The following is a 23955-nucleotide window of genomic DNA, read 5'->3' as shown; positions in this document are numbered from 1 at the left end:
AAGACATGCAGCAGCATTCTGTACTAACTGAAGATGAGCCACTGAAGAAGCACCAGCCCCCAAGCAAAGTTCATTCCAGTATAGTCTAGCAGAGTGGTAACAGAGGTGTGGATTACACTCTCAAAGTGCTGCCTGGAAAGAACTGGCTTTATTTTGGCCAGCTGCCTCAACTGGAAATAAAATTATTTTTCCACACTGGTTTGTGATAGTCAGCCTGATGTACTGGGCCAAGGAAGACAGATCAACAAGGGTGTCAGAGTGATACCTCCAAACGTCATCACTTCAGTCTTTTTCTCATTAAATTTGAAGAGGTTAAGGGCCATCCAGGCCTTTAAGTCTTCAACACACTTGAACAGCAGTCTAGCAGAATATGCTTCTGTCATGATGTAACTCTCTTCAGGATGTTGGACACAGGTGCTACCAACAATGCCGTGATGTACAAAACAACATAAAATAATCAATTTTTACAGTAAGGCGTTCTCATAAAGCATATTATTCAACAACATAAACATTCACATTTTGACCTTTACAAAACATTGACACTTTCTGTGACTAACATATAAACAGCTCTGTCACAAATAAACATCTTATTTTTCTAGCAACACATAAAATGCTAATTGCATACCTCAATGTCTGCATTAACGTGAAGGGAGTAATGAAAACTCTTGCAGTGTACACTCTTTACCCACAGCTGGAAAACCTCACTGCATGCATCTCCAAATCTCTACCACCCACTGAGAAAGGAAAACATGCTGCCCTCTACCAAGTGTGGCGTGTAATTTAAAATATCGTCAACTCTAAACAACACATTGAACATTGGTTCCACCCCGGAAACATTTTGTAGAACCTTCAAATGTTTGTTTTAAAACCAACAATCTATACATTACAATCTGATTTTTTTAAACAAAGTAGCTTATTTATTGTAGCTTAAAAACATGAAATTAACTTAAACTGCATAAAGAACAGTTGCAGTTGCACGGTGAAGTTAGGCAGCAAGATCACAAAGGTCCGAAAGTAAAGAAAACAATATACAAAAAAAGAAAAAGAAAAACAAGCATTACAAGGGCATCCTTATAAAATATAATAAATAATAAATAAGGGTGGAAGGGCTATCATCGTTAAGGACATGAATCATCTGCACATCTGCCGAAATATTGCAGAGGAACAAAAAAAATGGCAGCAACATAATAAATAGCAGCGACAGAGTGGTTGTACGACTGTATGGGAGAGGTCTGCTCACACTCTTGCATTAAGAGTAACAGCCCATGGGAAGAAGCTGTTCTTTAGTCTGTTGGCTTTGCACCTGATGGATCTGAACCTTTTTACAGAGGCCAGGATGTTGAAGAGGTGGTGGTCACGAGCTCGGCTACACTTTGGGCCATCAACTTCCCTGGCTTGCCTGGTACTGGGTTTGCCGTGCCTCAAACCTCGTGAATCCAACATATAACGTTGGAAGAAATCCACAGCAGACCTGACCACGTCTCCATGCTTTCCAGCATACACTTTTATTTGTGGTTGCTGTGCTTTACACACACAGCTGCAACTTTTCAGCTCGCAGCCGAGCACGTCACCAGCAACAACAACCCTCAGACCCGACCCAGTTCTTCCTTTTATGCAGGTGAGGCGTGATTGCGGATGTCGCTCAGATGTGTCCGCCTCGCCGCAGCCGTGCCACCAACCACGCCCCGCCACAAACGTGTAAAACAGAAACTTCTGTTTTTACCAAAACTCATTATCAGGTCTTCATATCAGAACTGGTTCTGAACTTGTTCTCTCCACTTTAGCATATTTCAGTCATGTTGAACTCCTTTATTGTCTCTCATTGATGTTCGTTTTTACACTCTTGTATGAAGTCTCCATTTTTTCTGTTTCTCTAATCATGCTGAGACTGAGTCACTGTACTTTGGAACAGAGTTAGAATCACCTGTATTCTCAGGCTATCTCGTTACCCTCCCACTGGGTAAAAGCATTGCGTGCTGCATTAAAAGGATCAGAGTTTAAATCGCTTCCTCAGCTTTGCTTTAATCTCTAACCTCTGAGTGGATCCTCATCTTCCCCAGTTCTCGACCGTCAGCTGACCCTCCTGTTCTTCAGTAGCTGGTAATACTGGTCCAACACGATAAACATTAGTTACAATCAGTCTGTGGCAAAGGTACTGGTGTGCAGGTTTTCAGGTTTTGGTTACACCACACACTGACCAATGTACATTTAAAAAGGCGGAAGATTCGACACAGAGTCCAGTCCATTTACAGTGTCTGCAGTCAGCTAGTGCGGGGTATGTTTGTGTTCGTATTGCTTCACGATGTCTACAGTGTCCTTTAAAGGACATGGACCTGTCTCCATCTCTGGACCCCCCGGGTTCCTCTCTGCGTCATGGTCGCTGTCTTTGACCTTTAGCTGATATAAACAGAGTTAATCTCCCTGTGAGCTGATTAACCATTTATCTGCTCAGGTGAGGTAATGAACTGCACATGTCACACAATGATGTATAACAGTGGAAAAATACTGCAAGAAACTCCCCCAAAAACTATAAAAGAAATCTGTAAAAATATCACAATAAAAGCGATGGTACTAATGATGAGACCAAAAAAGTAAAACAAAACACTGTAATAACACCACCAAGAAACTTTAAATTACTTTTTTTTTTTTTTTTTTTAACAAAGCACAATAAATACTGCAAGAAAAACACCAACAAAAAAAAAAAAACCTGTAAAAAATACTGTTAAAGCTAGTCTGTTCAGTTGAACTGAAGAAGCTTCTCGGATGAGAGGTGAAACGTCTTCAAGCAACTTAAAGAAGTCCAGACGCTTTTCTTTCCAAGCTCCTTAGACTACAATGACCTGGATGACTGAGAACCTTCACAGACATACTGCTAAAGATGTACTTACAAAACTTTAATGTGGAAAAAAAGCTGTAAAAGACTAAAGTATTTGACACCTTAACACCTGAGACAGTACAATAAAGACCAAAGCTGAAGGGTTTCTCACAGTAGTTATAGATATCTAATTATATATAAATAAATATATATATTTTTATGTTATGTGTTCCAAAGCTCTGTTTGATAAAAGATGAGTCAGACAGCTTGGTTTCAGTCACAATCTCTTTATAGGCTTTATCATACACAGCAGAGAACTAGAAGCTCCAACCAACCCACAACAACTGACTGAAGACATTACTCTCTCCAAAGGAACAGAAACATATGATGCCCTATGCAGCGGACTTGACTTTAACTACAAATCTGAGAGCAGATTTCTCTCCGACGTCATTTCCTGTCCCTTTAATGATCACAGGTTTCAGACCTTACAGGGAAAGAAAGAAATAAAGGAAACACCCCATAACCAATCACACGATCGCCACAGCCCATTTTTCATCCTGAATTCAGTCTGCCGGGTGTTGTCTCTGGAAATGTTAGCGTCACCCACACCTGCAGGAATAACCCATCTGTGACGGCATGTGTTGGACACAGCTTTGCTCCATTCGTTGTGCGGTTTGAAATCACACCAGGAGCATTTCGTCAGTGAGGGGTATTTAATTCTTTAAATTGCACAGACAGTCAGTGCTGTTAACTCACCTGCTCAGTGCATAATGAACACACCCAAGCAGAAACACATTTCATTTGTGATAAGGTGAAACAGTCGGTAGCTGTTTATCTACAAAGACGTGGACTTGTAAAAATACTGACGTTTAAAAAAAGAAAAATAACGACCAAATAAAACTGACAAATGACCATTTTTATATCTGTTGTTTATGTGTTTAGCTGTGTATACACCTGTGCACACCAGCCTTTATAATAATGTAAGATGTGCCATTTCTGTTAGTCCGACATTAGTTACATTAACTTTACACCTGTATATACACCTGCATGTGCGAGTTTCATATACAGGCAATACGTACAGCTGTGTGAACACCATCTGAGCCTCTCTACTGACAGGAGTTTTATACAGGTGTTATGCTGCTGTGTATGAACCTCTGTCATTGCTGCCTGCTCTCACAGGTGGTAGCACTGGTGCGTTGAGTGCTTTTTAGTGGTTTGTTCTCTCATCTCAAAGTCTCCAGAGATTGCTGGAGAAAGCCAGCAGACATGACGCTTCATGTGTGAGCTGCACGTTCAAAGATCTGGATGAAATAATAACGAGGCTGATCTTTTTACACTAATGATGACGTCGATGGATCCGTGCTGTCTTGGCTGTGTGCTCCCTGCTGGACAAACACGGAACTGCAACACTCAGACACATTGGTGGGAATCGACTCACTGGGGCCCGATGATGTCTGATGGTCTAACCGCCGTCTGACAGGAAGTGCTACTCTGAGAGGGGTGATGATGTTTTAATTACAGGAGCACGTTCCTCATGTTTAAAAATAAACTCTGTTTAACATATTTACAGAAAATATCGACATTCACAGGAACTTCAAATGTTCACGTTAATGTGTATGTGTGGCTTATATACAGTTCTTTTCTCCCTCTTATGGGGGGAGAGATGGCAGTTGAGGGGGGTGAAGAGAAGGGGAGACCTCAGTTCTCTGTGGTGGGTTCGGCTATCAGGTGTTGGCCTCTGGAGCATCTCCGCCTTCCACCTGGTTGGTCCTCCCAAGGGTCTTCAATTTGGTGAGCAGATCGCTGAATGTCTCCTTGACGCCCTTCTCGAGCAGCCAGCCCTCACTCTCACACTCAGGGTTCTCCGGCTCTGCCATCGTCTCAAGCGCCGTGCTCAAGTACTTCAGCCCTGCCATGTCCACAGACTGACATAAACACACACAGGTCACATTTAGGGCAAATCCAGGAAAACCCCATCCAGCCTAGTACATGTATTATTTTATGACCTTATAATTTTAAGGTGAATCTGTGGTTCTGACTGAGTTTTAAATCCCTACAGTCCCCCCAGAGGTTCATTGTTCCCAGAGAACATTGCGGTGACAGGAATATTGTTTGTGGTCATTTTTAGTTGGTATTAGTAGTTTTGTTTCGTGCTCATTTAACTGACTCTGTCAAAAGAAATGTGAAATTTTCTGTTAGAAGGCTTCAATACAATTTTGGGCCCTTTTATTTTCTTTAGCAGCACCCTAACAACAATTACACATTATTGTTTGCTTTGTTCAGAGAACAGCATGAGAGCCTCCCAGTTGCAAATGGCAATATCATGAGCATACAGTCACACTCTGCTTTATTAAGATTATAGACCCGAATTGGAAACTACAGAGAACCTGGTACTGAACCCTGAGGCTCGCCCTTTAAACTGAGTGAGGAAAAACTGAGTTCAGGATGTTGTTTTTTTTTACTTAAGCCTTTCAGGTCAAACATGTTGTTTTGACCCAGATTCCAACTCACTTCTCCCTCTCAGGAAGTGTCCCTCATCCTTATTTTCCCAGAATGCAACCTGCTGCTGCTGTGGACAGATTAACCCCCCAGAAATAGCTCCTTATCCTCAGTGAGCCTGACCACCACTTAATGTGACATTTCACCAGATGATCCACCTCAGATCCTGAGTCATGTATGAGCACAACATGCACATAACAGAAATCACACAGTTGCAGCCACAATAGAAACAGTCATGCAGACAATGTGTGCGTTTTCATGATGCAGTCGGAGTCACACAGAGAATTTAAACAAAAATGGCCTTTTTAATGACCGACGCTAGTGTGTGCCATGTCGTGATACAGCAGCCGCTCAGGCACTAATGCTAATCCCACACTAATCAGTTATTCTGTTAACCTGCTCACTCCACTGAATTTACTGCAGGGGCACTGCTGCAATGATCTCATTCTAAATCACAAGATTAGGAAGAGAACTTAGCCTGGATTCACCTGAGAGAGAAAGTCAAAGTCTGTTCACTTTGAACAAATGAGTTAAAAACAGCACCAAACACACATTCACTGATTTTTTTTCCATTGCTTTTTCAAACAAAGCACCCGGCTTTAGAACAGCCACATGCCTGGTCTCTCCTGTACAATCTGAAGCTTTCATTAGAGCAGAAGGTAAACAAAGTGAAACTAACAAGTCTGAGATGCATTGACAAGCTTGACATTAAAACAACAGAAGATATGCTTAGGTTAGGTTAGGTTTCAGCCTCTCATTGACTGCTTATTGAAATAATTTCTCAGAGCACCTACTAGTGACTGGATTTGATATGTTAGATGAGCAGAAGAGCAGCAGTGAACTGCTAATAAACTGTAGAGCACCGCTTTTTATTTCTGGGTCTCACGCGCCATCACAGCTTCTGAGACATTTGCAGATGGAGTATATCACAGGACCAGGCTAGCTGTTTCCATTCAATTTCAGTCGTTATGTTGCAGCTTCAGATTTCTAAGCTGAACATCTGAATCAAAGAGATATCTGATTGGCTGATTGGCTGCGGTGGAATGTGGGTGGGGTCTTACCTCCAGGATGATAGCAAAGAGGACAAAAACACCAATACTGCTCATCAGGCTGCTGTAATAGGAGAAGAGGGCCTCAAGGCAGCCCCGGGTCCAGATGTTGAGCTCCTCAGTGCGGTGGTCATAGTCGTAATGGGCGGAGTTATTGGTCAGGTGGTGCTGGATGCAGGGCCGAGGGGACCCGGGGTTACAGCAGCTGAATGGGACGCTGTCCATCAGATACTTCCCCTCCACGTTACTGAGGACCCGACTGCAGGCCAAACACAGGTCAGAGGTCAAACATAGCCAGGCTGGGGACTGGGGAATGATTAGCAATGACCCCCCCATTGCAATGGATGAATGGTTGCAGCAAAGGTGACTAAGACAAAGGTAAGCCAATAGGAACTATACGTTACTACAGAGACTAAACCAAAGATCAATAAAATACTGCGAGAAGTTGATCAATTTTTCCTGAGTTCCTGAACTTTCAGACAGGGCCACCCTATGAGTGAGAACCATGTGGAGGTGAAGTTCTCTCACTGGCCACTGTGGAGGAAGGCCTCCATAACAGTTACAATGTTTGCATGGCTGGTTTGTCCATTTAGGTTAAACCAGAAAAGGCTGTGAAAGTAAGAATTTCAAAAGAATCATAACTGACCAGAACATCAGAGCCATAAATGAGAGGACCGTCAGCATACAGCTGCACTCTGCTTTAATAAGATTATTCACTGTGACGGAAAACTGTTGAGGACCCGGCACTGAATGCTGCAGAGGAAATGTATTCATTGGTTCTCTTATGGCAACCTTCAGCTCAATTTTAGTGGAAGTAAAGCTATGCAACTGTTTCAGGACGACAGTGAAACGTCTCTATTAGCAACTCCAGAAGGCTGCGGAGCTCACTACAGTCTCCACCTCTGGATGATTTATCTGCTCTCCAAATCTGAAAACTGGTTTGCCTGGTTTGGTCATTAAGAAGAAAAGAAACTCTCCCTTTTCTTGTAATGTTTAAACCTGTTAGATTATCTTGGAGGGTGATGTCAAATTTAACCAATATGTTAAAAATATTGGTAAATTTGTCTATGGATGGTACTACCAGATGTGATCAAATTATCTGATAAAAATCATCATTAAACGTTGCAGTTTTAGACTGAAAGTGAGAAAAGTAGAGTACAAAATAGTACATCAGATGTTTTAGTCAATTGGAAACCTTTGTATGGCAAGAGGATAAAATATAATTTATATCCCACAATTCAACTCAGCAGAGAAACTGATGGAGAATAAGACGGCATCAAATATGAAGAACAGCAACAAGTTTTCACTTTGTCAGACGCAGTATGTTATTTAACTTGTTAATTGGTACAACCTGTGGGTAGGGCTTTAAGTTGGATCAATTATATTAGAGAGAGAAAGTAATCTCTTTTAAACACATTAGAACAGAAAACAAAATAGTCACAGGTTTTCAACCATTTCAGAGCTGCAGCCAATCAGACGTGTTCATTTCTGATCAGAAGCTATGTTTCTTTAATGTCTGCTTTGCTGTGTTTAAGCATCGAGTGACAGATTAGAGTCTCAGAGGAGACGCCCCGCACAAAGCTCCTAAACGGTGACTTTTACCTGCTTAAGACCTCTCGGATCCTCTGCTGAGCCCAATGTTTAAGTCATCTGAGAATCTAATGAATAAAACCTGAGAAATTTAATTTAGAAATACCTGAGGTGCTCAGTTCAATGAGGAGCTGCTGATCAGATTTGCATCGTGATCACAGAGAGACTTTCCTGAGGCTGCTGCTTTGTTAAAAATTGATGAGTTTGATTAAAATATAGAGGAATATTTAGATGGACAATTTCTATAAAATAATTATGGATTCATCTAATAGAATCAGGCGCCACCTCTGTGTGTCAGTAAATTATTAAACAGCAGATAAAATATCCAACAACGTTGATAACTTATCAATAATGGCTCCACGGGACCGGCCACCGTGGTCGGATACTCACTCTTTGACCACATCATTGCTCATGTCCAGGTAGCGGTTGCTGATCCACTGAACCTCAAACCAATCCCTGAAATTGTTGTTCCCGCAGCAGTGGAACTCGATCTGGGTCATGTCCAGCGTCCTCTTCATGAAGCAGCGCCCTGGCGTGTCCGTGTCCTTGTAGAACCGGATGGCGTAACTCAGGCCCTCGGCCAGTGTCAGGTATACGGAGAACTGCATGAGGAAGCAGAGCAGCGACACGAGTACCAGCAACACGTTGAAGCTGCAGCACAGCAGCAAGTATGTCTTCAACATCGGCTTCCACTTGGAGAACTTGATGGGATCCAGAGAGTCATGGCACACCTTCCCTCCGAAGGCATTAAGGCCGCAAGCCAGCAATCCCACCAGGATCAGCAGGTTGGGCACCAGGTGGCTCTCGTTGTTGTCCATCATCTCACTTCTCTTCCGCAGCTCAATCTTGAAGAAGATGCCGAGGCTGAAGATGAGGATCCCTGCGATGACTGAAAACCAGTAGAGCATCCATAGACCCTGAGCCAGCTTGACCCGCTTCTGCAGGTTGAACTTCACCGGCATGAATGGCATTTTAGCAACTCTGAGAATTCAAACAGACACTGAGGGTCAGGATTCAATAAGAAGCAGCTGCAGTTCAGACTCGGATTCAGAGCTTTACTCCAGAAAAAACATCTACTGGTTTCAGGCCCATAATGCTGAGCTGCAAGGGGGGACAGTCCATGTTACTGAGGGGGCAGAGGAGTCCACCATCAAACACTGCACAATATTCACACAGACCAAGTGAGTGTTTCCTGCAGGATGTATGGAGGTGTGAATGCGAGTGTGCAGCAGCTCATCATCCTAAAGCCTCCTGAGCTCATTATCAGCAGATCAGCTGCTGCCTCTAATCCCTCCTCTAACTCCTAATTGGTTTGATGTTAAGCAGCTGCTTCCTCCTCACTGTCACACGCTTCACTGAGCAGAGTTCACCTGCCTCACCTCAGGACAGGTGAGTCTCAGTAAGCAGACCAACAAACTTCCTGTGAGCAGGAGCCTGAACTCTGTTTAGTGAGAAAACTTGGGTCTCTGTGGTAAAAGATGCTGTGCACATCCACTGAGCAGGTTACATTTCAGAGAACTTGAAAACCCAGAGACCCAGGGGAGCTCACTGTGCAGGTACACAGAGAGTTAGGCCGTCTCACGATCCTGGTGTTTTGTCGAGATCCCAAAACAGAGACCGAATAAAACAGAGCACTTCCCGATCTGAAGTCAGGCAGTGATTTTACTAGTTTTTAAACTATCAAGGCATATCAGTCACACTGTTTATCTAGACTCCACTCCTTCATGTGATCTCCATGATGCTCTCATACCTACAGAAGTGAATGCTGAAGGCTGAGGATGCATTTGCAAAGTATTGTAAAGAGAAACCATCAAACACAGCACAGCTGTCTGTCTGAGTGACCGCTACAGTGATCTGATGAAAAGACCGGGACGGCCATCTGCCTATTTCAGGAAGGCTGTCACCAGACTCAGGAGGAATTTGTCTTTAAACGCTGCACAATTCCCTGATGATGATAGGAAACTAAAATTGCTTCATGACTGGAGATATTGGAGATTTCACGAGTTTGCCTGTGTTATAATTGCATTACACATCCCTCAGTATTTGTGTGGTGGGTACATTATTATTTTGTTGTCAAAGAATTGTTTCAGCAAGCAAAGAAAGACACAACTCAAACATGTATATACATGGGTGATCTCAGTGGAGACTCACACTGAGACATCAGTTCCCTCTGTATTTATACACTGCTCCTTCCTAAAATATGTCAGGTCGGTGCCCCTTGTGTGTAAAACAACTCCTTACAAGGTGATAAGCATGAAACATATGTTCAAACAGTTAAAAATAGGAACTGGTCAAGCTTATCTCAGCAAACTCAGCAAGGGTGGAGGCACCTGTGGTATTTCCTCATGCAAGCTTTGTCATGAAACACAATGTATGCAGGAGTTTAAATGAAGCTAAACAACTAGGGATTTTTAACTACAATAGAGCAGAATACATATAAAAATCCTTTAACATTCCCTCCTGTTTTAGCTCATTTAAACACGTTTCACACTTTGTTTCAGAACATGTTCTCTTGCTCCTAGCATTTTCAAACATGTCATCATTATGTGTTACTTATATTGCAATCTAACTTCACAGGTCGTCTGTAAGATTTTCTTCTCACACATAAACATCTTCGTCTTCAAAGTTATCTTCACTGTTACTCAGATCATTTTTGTCATCCATTGGTACAGTAACATAAGCTGTCAATGATGTGGAAATCATTTTAGAAATCATCTTCCTGAGACAAGGGAGAATACATGTGGAGAATACAAGTAAGAGTCCTATCAATATTAGACCTTTATACAGCAAAACAGTCCACGAGCCACTTAAAAGCCACCTCAGCACATTTTTTCCTGTGCCCACCCATGGAAAGAGTGAGTGCAGCACTTTCTGTCCTGTAGTCCAAAGCTTGAATTCCTGTGGGACGTCAGAGCCCCATATTGGGTCATGTGCTGTTGGAGCTGATAAGCTGGTTGACCTTTTCCTTCTTGCGTATGATTGGTTGCCGGTGTTTATCTTGAATGTGTGATCGGATATGAAGATCGAAGCACACATACCCGTCCAGTTCTTAGGGAGAGTGAAATAGGCCCGCTGTCCACATAGCCAGGCCATTCCCTGCACCCAATAGGTGCCACTGGAAATGTCATTGTGTAGTGGTGTGAGTTATCATGCGTCCAAGCTTTCTTCTGGTGATGCTTTTGGTCCATATTGAATAGTAGGAAGCATCCTGCTGCCAGTACTGCCAGGGTCAGTGAGATCAGGAGCAGCTTCATGGTGACCTGGCGCACCTGACCCCTCTGATAAGTAGACCAAAGGCAAGAAGCAAAGGGCGGGATATACCCGATCAGCCCTTCCTCCACCTTTTGGGTCACCAGAGGGCAGGGACGTCGGCGTCTAGTTAGTCTATGCTCTCACTTACTTTCTTACAGTGGCTTTGGTGAATCCAGGATGGTCTTTCTGCAATCTTGCATGCAGTAGGCGTGGTTAGGAGCACTTGGTATGGCCCTGCAAGATACTGGAGAAGAGTCACACGGCAATTTGTTGTTTAACACAATTTCTTTATTTTCTAGTAGCTTTGCCATCCACTCTGCTAGAGTGGTCTCTCTAACTGATTTGTTTACTGGTTCACTCAGTATTGGTAGGGGGAAAGGTCTTCCATGAATTATTTCAAACGGCATCAAGTTTTGGGAACCTTGTGTTAATCTCATCCACATTTTCACTAGACCTATACATTCAGGCCATGGTCTCCCTGTTTCTTCCATGCACTTCCTTAATCTTTGTTTGATAGTGCCATTTGTTCTTTCCACTAGCCCTGCACTTTGTGGATGGTAGGCACAGAGATTTTTTATACTAAATCCCAATGCTTCGGAGATCTTGCTAATCACATCATTTACAAAATGTGTTCCATTGTCTGATCTTATCAGGGACGGTATGCCATATATTGGGACAAAATGGTTGCATAGGCATTTTGCTACAAAGATTGCATCTGCCTTTTTTACAGGATAAATTTCTGGCCATTTTGAGAACACATCCATGACCACTAAGGCGTATTTTGAACCTTGGCTTTCATTTAGCTCAATGAAATCCATATGAATAGTATGAAATGAGTGAGGTGGTGATAATGACCTCTTTTTGGTCTTAGGTTACCTTGTGTATTATGCTTTTGACAAATCATGCATGTCCTTATAAATCCTTTTGCCGAAGTTTCGAAATTTAATGTATAGAAGTGTGTTTTTAACTAATTATACTCCCTCCTGTTGACACATGAGTAACTCCATGTGTCACAAGAGCTACTGTTTTATGTAAAGACTTTGGTAGTACTGGTTTCCCATCACATATCATCAGATCATCCTGTAGGATTGCTCCGCACCTCAACCATTTCTTTTGCTCTAATAATGGTGCCGATTTGTGTTCATCTCTTAAGACAGAATTTCAATCAGGTCAAATGCCTCTATGCACCTGATTAGTTTAGTTATTTTCTTTATTTTCCTCTTCTCATATATCATGTCATTATTAATATTATTATTAATATTATTATCTCATAATTATTTTCTCTTATTTCTATATAACATCAATAGTATATTACAATATACTACTATACTACAAATATACAATAGTCTATTATAATATTTCATATATATTTTATTATGTATCCATCAGGGCTGGGAGTGATCTGCAGTTTCACCCTTTTCCCAAGCTGGAGACACACTTTCCTTGGCTGAACAATGACACAGCCTTAATATACCTTATGCATCTCTCTTTTTTATTTGATATACTTTCGTGTGAATTATCTGGTTTCATTTACTCTATTCATTCTAGGCACGTTCGTCATGCCAACTATATTTCATTGTTAATACCAGTTTACAGGTTGTTATCCTGCCTATTATTAGTTTGGTTGTTTGACAGTTTGGGCGATGTGGGAGTTAGTACATATGGAGGTGGCTGTGGCTTTTGTAGAGCCGCCTCTTTTCTTTTTTGTCTCTTTTCTCTATTTTCACTTCTCCTTTCTTCCTCCTCTTTCCATGCTTTAAAATATTGCAGTTCTTGTGAGCGTTTTATTTTCTTTTTTGGATCTTTCTCAGTATTTATTTCTGCTTGGAGGGTGTGGAATTACAGGGATTATTTTACATAACCATCATCTTTATCATTGCATTAATTATCATTTCATCCAAGCATTTATTGAAGTTGCTGGCATTATGTTATAATTTGTATTACAGGGGTTATCATAATCAAATATTAACATGTTTATTGCAGGTGCAGTTACAACCACTTTAAATCGTTGAGTTAAATCTATAATCTTAAATGCTTATATGCTGAGTATATTGTTACAGTAAAATAGTAGCTGAGCAAAAGGCCTGAATGTATTCAGCTTCTTGTTCCATTTGAGTTTGCCTAGCAACAGGTGACACAAGGAGGACAAGTCCATGGGGACCTCAAAGGCCTGACCTCATCACCATATTTGGATGGATGCCAGAAAGGGGAACTCCTGTCTCTGCATTTATCTCTTAGAATAGATCATTATCTGTAGAAGAGGCAAAGAATGTTCTTAAGATGCAAATAATGTGCTTGTAAACGCAAGAGGGGGCGTTATAATACCCTGATGGTATAAAAGCAATCTGAAGTGTATTTTTGGGTGGGGATTTACAACTGATGTTTTGCAGTTTACATCTCCCCACGCTGCGTGTATTCATTAAAATCAATTGTTTGACCGACCTCTTCTGGACCATCATTGTTTTACTCTCGTCCTCAATTTCGGACCCGTAACATTTGGTGCATTGGCCGGTGGTTGAGGGGGAGAGAGTTGGAGGTTGAGACCGAGAGGGTCCGAGGCGCTCGAACGGGCAGACACGAGTCAGTGGTCGAAGTGAGTGGACATAAGCCGGCTTATTCAAAGGTAAGGCACTACCTGTTGAATTATTCCAAATTGTGCCAAATTGGACATTGAAAATTTAAGTCTACTCACTGAAATTACTGGTAAATGTATAAGTTGAAGTAAAGATAATGAAACATTGAAAATAAGTAAAGAGTAAAGAGAATAAGTGTATTTAAAGCAGTTGGACTGCAGAGTGAATTTAGAGTTATAGGTTATTGGCGAAGAGTTTGTGACAGTTAAGTCTTAATTGAATATAAAGCCGGGCTTGGACATCAATAGCATTGCTTGTGTAATTTTATGGGGTGTCTTCAAAAGTAATTAAATTTTTGTAGTACGGGATTCTGGGAATTCTAAGAAGTGCATTGTCGGAAGGTGACGCTTCCAATTTGTCGGTGACGATCGACATCTGCCTCGGGGAGGGATAGTTCACTTGGCAAGTGTGGAGAACAACGACGCTCCAAAATAGCTACTGACTAGGTCAGTTTACCGTCCGGGGCGGTGGTTTGCACTTTTTTGGTCAGCAAAGTTCGGAACTTGGGCGTAGGACGCTTTTAAATTGTGTTAGGGTCTTAGATATGTGACCACGGTCCGGGACCGAGACTGGTTAATTGATCGCAAAAAACTTGGAGTTTGTCCCTTGGAGGGTTAATTTAAATTTGTCAAAATTCTGTAGGTTGTGCAATCTCAGGCCTGATAATTGTTGTTATTGTAATTATAAGACGTCTGTGTAAAATTGTGTGTGAGAGGAGTCTGTGAGTCAGGCTGGTATTATTTTTAGACTGTGTGTGTGTGTGTGAAAATGCAAATGAGGCAGCTGCGAGGTCCCTAGAGTTTTAGGAAGTTCATAGAGACTGTTACACATTGCTGAATGCCTGTATTTAAGACGCTGGTTTTGTTTATTACAATACTGTAAGTAAAGTTTTATTTCTTGCCATGACTGTATGACTTTTTTGCTGGGTTTTGAGATAGGATACATAAACTGTTGATACTTAGGACCGTTATTTGGGGTCTGAAAACTGAAATTGACTTTGAAATAATTTCATTAATAAATATGTCTGTAAGTGATGTCTCTTTTGGTGTGTTCAAGTAAGATGTTTTAGGATTTTTAGATGGGTTTTGTTTTAGTTTGAGATAATATACACAGTTACATTTGGTGTTTCTCAGGTATTGTGGTTGACTTTGAGTGATACATATAGGTGTAAGTCGTTTGATGTTTGTTGGGCTAAGGAGGACTTTAGAAGATTGTAAGTGGTTTTTCTTTTAGTCCAATAATATATAAGTAGTTAGATTTGACAGACTTGTTTACATTTTGGCTTTATGTTAATATAGGTTACAGCGGGCACAGAGGAAACACAGCACAACATATTAAGGGTTTAAAATAATAATAAATAAATGAATGAAGTTAAATGACTGAAGTTTCTTAAGGGTTTTTGTGTGTGTTTTTAGGGATAGTTTTTGTGGGTTTTTAGGGGGAGCGTGTGTTTGTGTGTGTCAAACGGGAGGTCTGAATACAGCTAGTGAGCTGGTGACAGACGCTGTAACATGAAAACAGAGGAATTAGAGACTAGAATGTCCTAGAAAGCAATAAAATGCAAATTAGCAAGCTGTGAATGGGTTAAACCACGGTTAGTTTCACAAATAATGCTGCATAGAAAGTTGAATGCGTGTGTTTAAGACGCCATTTGTGTTTATTAGAGGACATGAATAAATAAATACAGTTCTGAGTTGCTGTAGTGGATGTATAGTAATTGACTGAGTTTTGATATATAAGGTATATATATATATATATATATATATTGAGTGCGCTGTATATACCGAAGACTAAAATATTACTTTCAATAGCAACTTGTTTTCAGAAATAAAGGCTGTGGTGTTTCATTTTTCCAGTTATGTGTGTGCTGTGAGAATGATTAGAGGTTTCAATTGTTTTTATTTCATTTGCTACTTCTGAGTTTGAAAAGCATGCCTGTAAAATACTCTTAGGAAAGCGTATTTTGAGTGATTTTAACTGTGTGAATGCTGTCAGTATTTGATTTGAGTGACTCTGTGTGATTTGTACCAAATAGTAAATAAGTCATAATAACACTAGGGAGGTTTATAGCAGAATGAGTGAAAAGTGGGAGGTTGAGAGAAGAGGCAGTGTGTGTGAGACGATTATGAAAGTATTGGGTGAATGATGTCACAAAAACTGACAAATGCAAAAACTTGGTATATTTAAAAGTGTGTGTGAGAAGAGGGTGTATTGTTTTTAGACCAAGACTTACCGTATTTTCACGACCATAAGACGCACCGTACTAAAAGGCGCAGTCTCAGTTATGTGTGCCATTACTGTATTTAACACACACATAAGGCGCACTGGATTATAGGGCGCATACAAGTACCGTATGCGTATTTAAAAATAAAGCGGGAGCAAACCTGAGTTTGGTACTCACATTTCTATTACCGGTAATCGTCATCATCAACAACACACAAGCATACAAGTGTGCATATTTAAAAATGAAGCAGGAGCAAAACTGAGTTTGGTACTCACATTTTTATTACCGGTAATCGTCATCATCAACAACACACAAGCATACAAGTGTGCGTATTTAAAAATAAAGCAGGAGCAAAACTGAGTTTGGTACTCACATTTTTATCATCAATCAAACCCATCGAAGTCCTCATCCTCTGTGTCTGAATTGAAGAGCTGCGCTAAATCTCCATCAAACATTCTAGGTTCACTTTCCTCACTGTCAGAGTCACTTTCCGTGCCGTGCGGGTCCTCGGAAATGATGCCGGCTTTTGCGAAAGCTCGAACAACAGTGCCAGCAGACATGTTAGCCCAAGCATCCACAATCCATTCACAAATTGTGGCGTAACTCGCCCGGCGCTGCCTTCCACTCTTGGTGAAAGTGTGGTCTCCATCGGTCATCCATCGCTCCCACGCCGCTCGCAGCCTTACTTTGAACGGGCGGTTCACACCGATGTCCAGCGGTTGGAGTTCCTTGGTCAGGCCTCCCGGAATGACAGCAAGCTCACAGTTCATTTGTTTCACTAGTTTTTTCACATCGGCTGTGAGATGGGCACGCATAGAGTCACAGATCAAGAGCGATGGTGATGCGTGGAAAAAACCACCTGGTCTCCTGACATACACCTCCCTCAGCCACTCTTTCATCATTTCCTCATCCATCCAGCCCTTTTCATTTGCCTTAATGATGACTCCTGCTGGAAACTTCTCTTTAGGCAAAGTCTTTCGCTTAAAAATCACCATAGGCGGCAGTTTCTGTCCATTAGCATGGCAGCCAAGCACAACAGTAAAAGAAGATTTTTCATACCCCGTTGTGCGTATCGCTACCGTGCTGGTCCCCTTCTTCTCCACAGTGTGACTCACCGGGATGTCAAAAGTGAGCGGGACCTCGTCCATGTTTGTGATGTGGCTGGGCTGGATGTTTTTGTCGCCGATGTGTTTGCTGCAGTACGAGCGGAAGATGGCCAGCTTTTCCTTATAATCCGCTGGAAGTTGCTGCGCTACCGTAGTCCTGGTCCGGATGGAAAAATGGCACCGTTTCATAAAACGAAAGCACCAAGACGGGCCTCCTTGGAAATGTTCAATGTTCATCTCTTCAGCTAGTGAAACCGCTTTTAGCCGAATGGTGACCGTCGACACGCTTCTCCCGCTCGTTCTTTGCTCGATGATCCACCGCTCGAGTCTTTCCTCCAACTCGGGCCACCTTGCCTTATGTCCGCGGAAACTCAGCTGCGTTTTCTTGACCTGCCGGAGCTTGTTTTCTAGCTTCCTCCACTTGCGAACCATCGATTCGTTAATCTTAAATTCTCTCGCCGCTGCTCGATTTCCATGTTCCTCCGCGTAGTTGATGGCCTTCAGTTTAAACTGTGCTTCGTAAGCGTGTCTCTTCGCCATTGTCAGTGTTGTTAAAACAACGATGTCCTGCATAACGCACATACCTGTTCTTTTATACAGGTATGTGCGACCGTGACCGCTACAGTCAACGCCCACACTTCACCCTTTAGCGTTCTCATGGTGTTCTCTACTACGTCCTCATTACAACACACAGGGCGCACTGCACTATAGGGCGCGCCGTACTTTTTGAAGAAAATCTAAGACTTTTAAGTGCGCCTTATGGTCGTGAAAATACGGTAGTAAAACTAAAGAGGGTTTATAGACTGTAAATATGAAAAAACAAGTGTTTGATTAATCTGTAGAGACAGGAAAGAGAAACAGAAAATTACTGTGCTGCTGTGTGTAACAGGAAGGTGTGTGTGTGACTGATGATGTCAGGGCAGCTCCCAGAGAAATAGACAGATGAGTTAAATTCTAAGAAGATGAAGCGAATGCATGTTTTAAAAAAAAGTAATAAAATTATATTAATTACAGGTTTTAGAAAAGAGAAAGACCGAGAAAAATAAATACATGAACTAACAATTACATTAATGAATTGAAACGCATACACATTACGAATTGTTACATGTGAAATTATTGTTGGAAAGTTAATACACACATGAAATAAAGAAAGCAGTTTACACTCCTTTAATTTCCAGAACCAGTGTGTCCCCTAGACCTGATAACACCCTTGCCCAGTTGGCCCCTGTATCAGGCGAGCATGGAAGGCTGGACAGCCCATGACGGGTAAGATCCCACCTCGAAACCCTGGGACAACCTAAGGCAAGGCGCAGTCACGATTGCTTGAACCTGTGTCCCTAAGTGAGCCTGGAGTCACTGGAGGAGACGGGACTTAAAGGGTAAAGCCGCTGGGCACAGGTGGAGGGAAAATGTCATTAACAATGACCAGTGATGAGCCAAAGAGAGAAAACACACCCTGTCAAAAGGAGTCTGAAACACTGCAAAAGAAACATTTACAAGATCACAAAGATCACAAAGAAACATTTATAAAAATCACACATACAAACAGAAAATGCACTAACCTTACAGAGATAAGCTCATGAAGATTAATGGATAGATAGTGATTAAAACTTGGCTAAGAACACAAACATACGTAATTAAATCAGCTTGCTAATTTCATGAGTGTTAAAATGGTGTGAATGTTGAAGAAAATACACTTAAAACACACTTGGATAAAATAGAGTTGTGGAATAACTCAAACGAAGCTGTATGACAAGGGAGTGAGTTATGGAAAAACAAAAACAAAAAAACAAAAAAACAAAAGAGAAGTGATTAAAGTAGTTTAAAAGGGTGACTTAGGAGTGCTCTTGCACTGATTGATCAAAGTAAGTGATTAGTATAGAAAGAAAATGAAAATAATTGAATAATGTGATAAGGTTTAAACATGTATTTTTCTTGCCAAGTTTACTTGTGGAGATATGATTCAGTATGTAAATTAGCTGGAGTGAGTGATGACAGAGGAGCTTCCTGTGTGTGTGTGTGATTGAGGCCTTAAGGAAGGGAAGCAAAGTAGACAGTTCAGAGGTGCAGATTTGGACAAGAAATTTATAATTTAGTGTTGACACATTGTTATAACGTGTTTATATTTTAGGCTGAATCTAAGTATGGTGAAGTGTCAAAGGGGACATGGTTGTGTGTAAAACGGTGCAGCTTTGACGAGGTGTTCAGTGCGTTGAATGGGTGACATTTAAGATTGTTTAAGATTTTTTGAGGTTGTTGTTTTCATTTTAATAGAGAGAGTTTTAATAAACATGGACATGTCTAAGGGGGCCCATTGGTTTTGTAACAGTGCACTTAGAAAATAAAACCTGTCAGGTGATTTTGTTTTGTACTTTGATGAGCTAATAATCAGCTCTCTTTCTTTCTCATTTTTGTTCTGAAGCAGGCCTGGAAGAAAGTGAACTAACAGCGCTGACAAAATTTCCGGACAAACAAATATGAGGTGACTTTTCCAGATTTCAATGGGTGGAGGAAAGGCTACCTGTGGGGACCTGATCAGATTGAAAGTCCCTGTCTAAAAGGATTGTAGCGAGCCAATCCAGACAAAAGCATAAAGAACTATTTTCTAAAAAAGAGAAAACAAAATAAAACAAATGAATGATCTCATTTTCCTGATGTGGAGAATCTGATTATTCGTGCGGGAGTCTCGAATATTGGAAATATGATGTGTGAATGCATGTGAGTGAGTGTGTGACTGGACCAAGGTGGGGATGAATGAAATGTTGACAAACAGGAGGAGTGGAAGACTTAATTCTGGGGATGCTGATGTTTGCTTGGAGGGAATTTTTGTTTTATTTACTGGGGTTGGATTATGTTATTACATTATAAAATGCTAAATGCTAAGAGGGAACCATTTTTTGATATAACTCATGTTACCATTAACTGAAGAAACACATGATTGATAACTGTTCTGTTTTAAGTTTTTTGTTATGACACAGATTGGATCATAGGAGAGTTGGGGGAGAGTTGAGTATGAAATGTAAAGTATAGGTTTTGTTTCCAGGAAATTCCAAGGATCCAGACTTTTGCATGGAGCAAGGAGTTCGAGAAGATTTGACATAATGATTAAATTGATTTTATTCCTTAAACACAGGTTTACAGGGCTGGAGCAGATCTACCGGAGAGGAGGATGGCTGAGGTGTTTGGAGAGATGATATGACTAACCTTTTTCCTTTAATTTCTTAAGCCCGGGTGATGCATTTTGAGTTTTTGAGTTTTTATTTATTTGGACACATCAGATGTGTCCAAATATAAAGGGGGAATTTAAGGGGTAATTTGAGATGGGTTCTAGGATCATTTTATGACTTTTGGAGTTTTTGATAATTTAGATATGGTAAAACTGAGGCAGAAATTGTTATTTTTAAATAAAGTTATTTTAAAGTAAAATGAACTGAATCCTGTTTAGAAGATAAAATGCCGGTGTTCATGAGAAGTTGTACACCAAATTTAAAGGGAAATTGCGGGACATTTTTGAATAAAAGATATGCTTTGGGGAAAACTAGTGAAGATTTTAGGAGTAGAAAATGTTTGATTTCTTTTTTATTTTGAGGATAAGTGGTTATAATGTAGGCTTTAAAACAGATATTACACAAATTTATTTCTAGGGTAGAGGAGAGAGCTTCTTAAGAGAGTGTTAAAACTGTCGCTGACTCAAATGAATAATATTGGAGATTATATATGTAGAAATGATTTTTTCTTACACATTGCAATTGTGCTCATTAGGCCAAAGGCCTGGAATTCATGTAGCTTTTAACTGTATAGCTCCTAACTTGCAGGGATGGCGTGGAGTGTAATGAATGAATGCAAAACATGCTTACAGACACAAACATGACAGAGATTTATTTTATAGGGTAAAGGTGGAACACATGTTGCTTTGTTTCTGCTTAGCAACTACTGAGACGGTGAAACAAAATGTTGTAGATAATGGAAATTTGTCTAACTGGCATTAACAGTAACCTTTGCATGTTATGTATATGCTTGAAGCAAAAAGAGGCGTAAATCCTGATAGAAATTTTGAAGCGTGCTTTCTAGCGGAGATTTAGGCTGACATGGGGATGGTGTATATTTTACCTGGGGTGTGTTTAATAGAACTAAAAGCGTTGCTCACACACATAAAGAGCATTGAGATTAAGTAAAGTTAATATAAAGGATAAAGCCCAGAACATGATATTGTGAACCAAGTTTGAATAATTAAAGGAACATTAGATGCACACAGTAGATTAGTGAGGTGTAGCAGAGAGAGGCTGTTTGTTTTCTATCCTTTTCAGGAGAAGATTTCCCACAAGAGAGGGACCCAGGAAAGGAGCAGAGACCACTTAAGCATGAAGTGTTTTCAAGTGGGAGCTGGCGTTTTATTACTGGACCACCTAGATGACATGATGTTATTGTCTGATTTGCTGAGTCAGGGGACGGCTAGAGAGGGTCAGAGCAAAGGCAGTGGACCTGGGAATGGTGGTCTCGGGGCCCATGATGCCATTAATGGATCCAGAGGTGACAGAGTGGGTCGAAGAGTGACACAAGAAAACGGTGTAGTGACGTCTAGAGAGGGAATTGTGGAATTACAGGGATTATTTTACATAACCATCATCTTTATCATTGCATTAATTATCATTTCATCCAAGCATTTATTGAAGTTGCTGGCATTATGTTATAATTTGTATTACAGGGGTTATCATAATCAAATATTAACATGTTTGTTGCAGGTGCAGTTACAACCACTTTAAATCGTTGAGTTAAATCTATAATCTTAAATGCTTATATGCTGAGTATATTGTTACAGTAAAATAGTAGCTGAGCAAAAGGCCTGAATGTATTCAGCTTCTTGTTCCATTTGAGTTTGCCTAGCAACAGGTGACACAAGGAGGACAAGTCCATGGGGACCTCAAAGGCCTGACCTCATCACCATATTTGGATGGATGCCAGAAAGGGGAACTCCTGTCTCTGCATTTATCTCTTAGAATAGATCATTATCTGTAGAAGAGGCAAAGAATGTTCTTAAGATGCAAATAATGTGCTTGTAAACGCAAGAGGGGCGTTATAATACCCTGATGGTATAAAAGCAATCTGAAGTGTATTTTGGGTGGGGATTTACAACTGATGTTTTGCAGTTTACATCTCCCCACGCTGCGTGTATTCATTAAAATCAATTGTTTGACCGACCTCTTCTGGACCATCATTGTTTTACTCTCGTCCTCAATTTCGGACCCGTAACAAGGGTTTCTTTTAATTTAGTCAATGCGGAGGGGCTACATTTTTCCCTCCCATGTGGGACATTTAGTTTTCTTTGGGTTCCTCCATCTGCATGCACTAATTTGTCCGGCACCTGGACATTTTTTCTCTAGCCACTGCTCGTCAGCAGTGAGTTTTGTAGCTTTATTACCCATTACAACAAAACTGCAGAGCCGTCTCTGGTATTAGAATCAGGAGTGGTAACTAACACGCCCTTCGACTCCTACGCTATTCATGGAGCGGTGTAAGTTTGACGTGATGAACACAACCTTTCTCCTCTACTCACCAGTACTTTGGCTACTGACAGGAAACAAAATGACAAAAACAAAAGAGTAATCCAGCAGCGTACTGTGCTGTTAAAAATGATTTACTCTTAACACACAAAAAACACAAACATTTAATATACAGTCGCGCAGATCCTTTCAGCGGATCAGTCTACCAGCCCTTCAGGCGGGCGAATCCCTGCACTTTTATACCAGCCCGTGCGGTGGCGAACCTATTTTTGGATCCCTGCACTTTTCTACCAGCCCGTGCTATAGGCGAACAACGTTTTACGCGAGTGTATACGTGTGGGTTTCTTTACCTTACTGAAACGTCGTTGCAGCCGGTTTCGTTAGATCGTTCCACTGAATCCCACCGCCGTGGACCACTGATAAAAACACTGGCCAAGACCCGAATTTTTTACGCTCTTGGGCTTTCACCTCTACCTAGAGAGGGCTGTCGACAGACTTCAGTGCGGGCTCCCCACGGCGTCGGGAATCAGTGTAGATCTCTGCTTTGGAGTCACAACAAAACAGTTGTTATTTCCTATCCGGCTCGAAGGACCAAAAATATGTCAAAGAACTGTTTCAGCAAGCAAAGAAAGACACAACTCAAACATGTATATACATGGGTGATCTCAGTGGAGACTCACACTGAGACATCAGTTCCCTCTGTATTTATACACTGCTCCTTCCTAAAATATGTCAGGTCGGTGCCCCTTGTGTGTAAAACAACTCCTTACAAGGTGATAAGCATGAAACATATGTTCAAACAGTTAAAAATAGGAACTGGTCAAGCTTATCTCAGCAAACTCAGCAAGGGTGGAGGCACCTGTGGTATTTCCTCATGCAAGCTTTGTCATGAAACACAATGTATGCAGGAGTTTAAATGAAGCTAAACAACTAGGGATTTTTAACTACAATAGAGCAGAATACATATAAAAATCCTTTAACATTTGTTTAGTGTGAAAAATTAAAAAGATGTGGTAACAGTTACAGGCCAGTCATTGTGATCGAGCACACAGGGTAAAATATGTCATAACCTTGCCTACCAACAGGATCCAGGGAGTGTGAACAAGCTTTGCAGTGGAGTCAGCTGGTGTAACGCTGGTGCGTGTGTCATATACAAACAGAGATTCCTTATACATAGCTTCTCAACAAGTTTGGGGCTAATCTCATTTGTTGTTTGGTTCACAAAATACAGCTTCTTAACATCTGCAATGGTACCCATGTTGCATATGTACAACATGTATACTAAT

At 41.1% G+C, this 23955-nt stretch overlaps 1 protein-coding gene across 1 annotated transcript; it reads right to left on the bottom strand.

Moving 5' to 3' along the window:
* Positions 1 to 3086: 3086 nt before the first annotated feature.
* Positions 3087 to 9210, bottom strand: prph2b (peripherin 2b (retinal degeneration, slow)). Its single transcript, XM_031741022.2, has 3 exons — positions 8344 to 9210; positions 6376 to 6622; positions 3087 to 4740 (listed from the first exon to the last, which is right to left on the bottom strand). The coding sequence occupies exons 1-3, from the start codon at positions 8922 to 8924 to the stop codon at positions 4540 to 4542; spliced, it is 1029 nt and encodes a 342-aa protein (XP_031596882.1). The 5' UTR covers positions 8925 to 9210; the 3' UTR covers positions 3087 to 4539.
* Positions 9211 to 23955: the final 14745 nt, after the last annotated feature.

Source organism: Oreochromis aureus, linkage group 13, assembly GCF_013358895.1.
Source record: "Oreochromis aureus strain Israel breed Guangdong linkage group 13, ZZ_aureus, whole genome shotgun sequence".
Lineage (NCBI taxonomy): Eukaryota > Metazoa > Chordata > Actinopteri > Cichliformes > Cichlidae > Oreochromis > Oreochromis aureus.
This window is presented reverse-complemented; position numbering and strand designations above follow the sequence as displayed.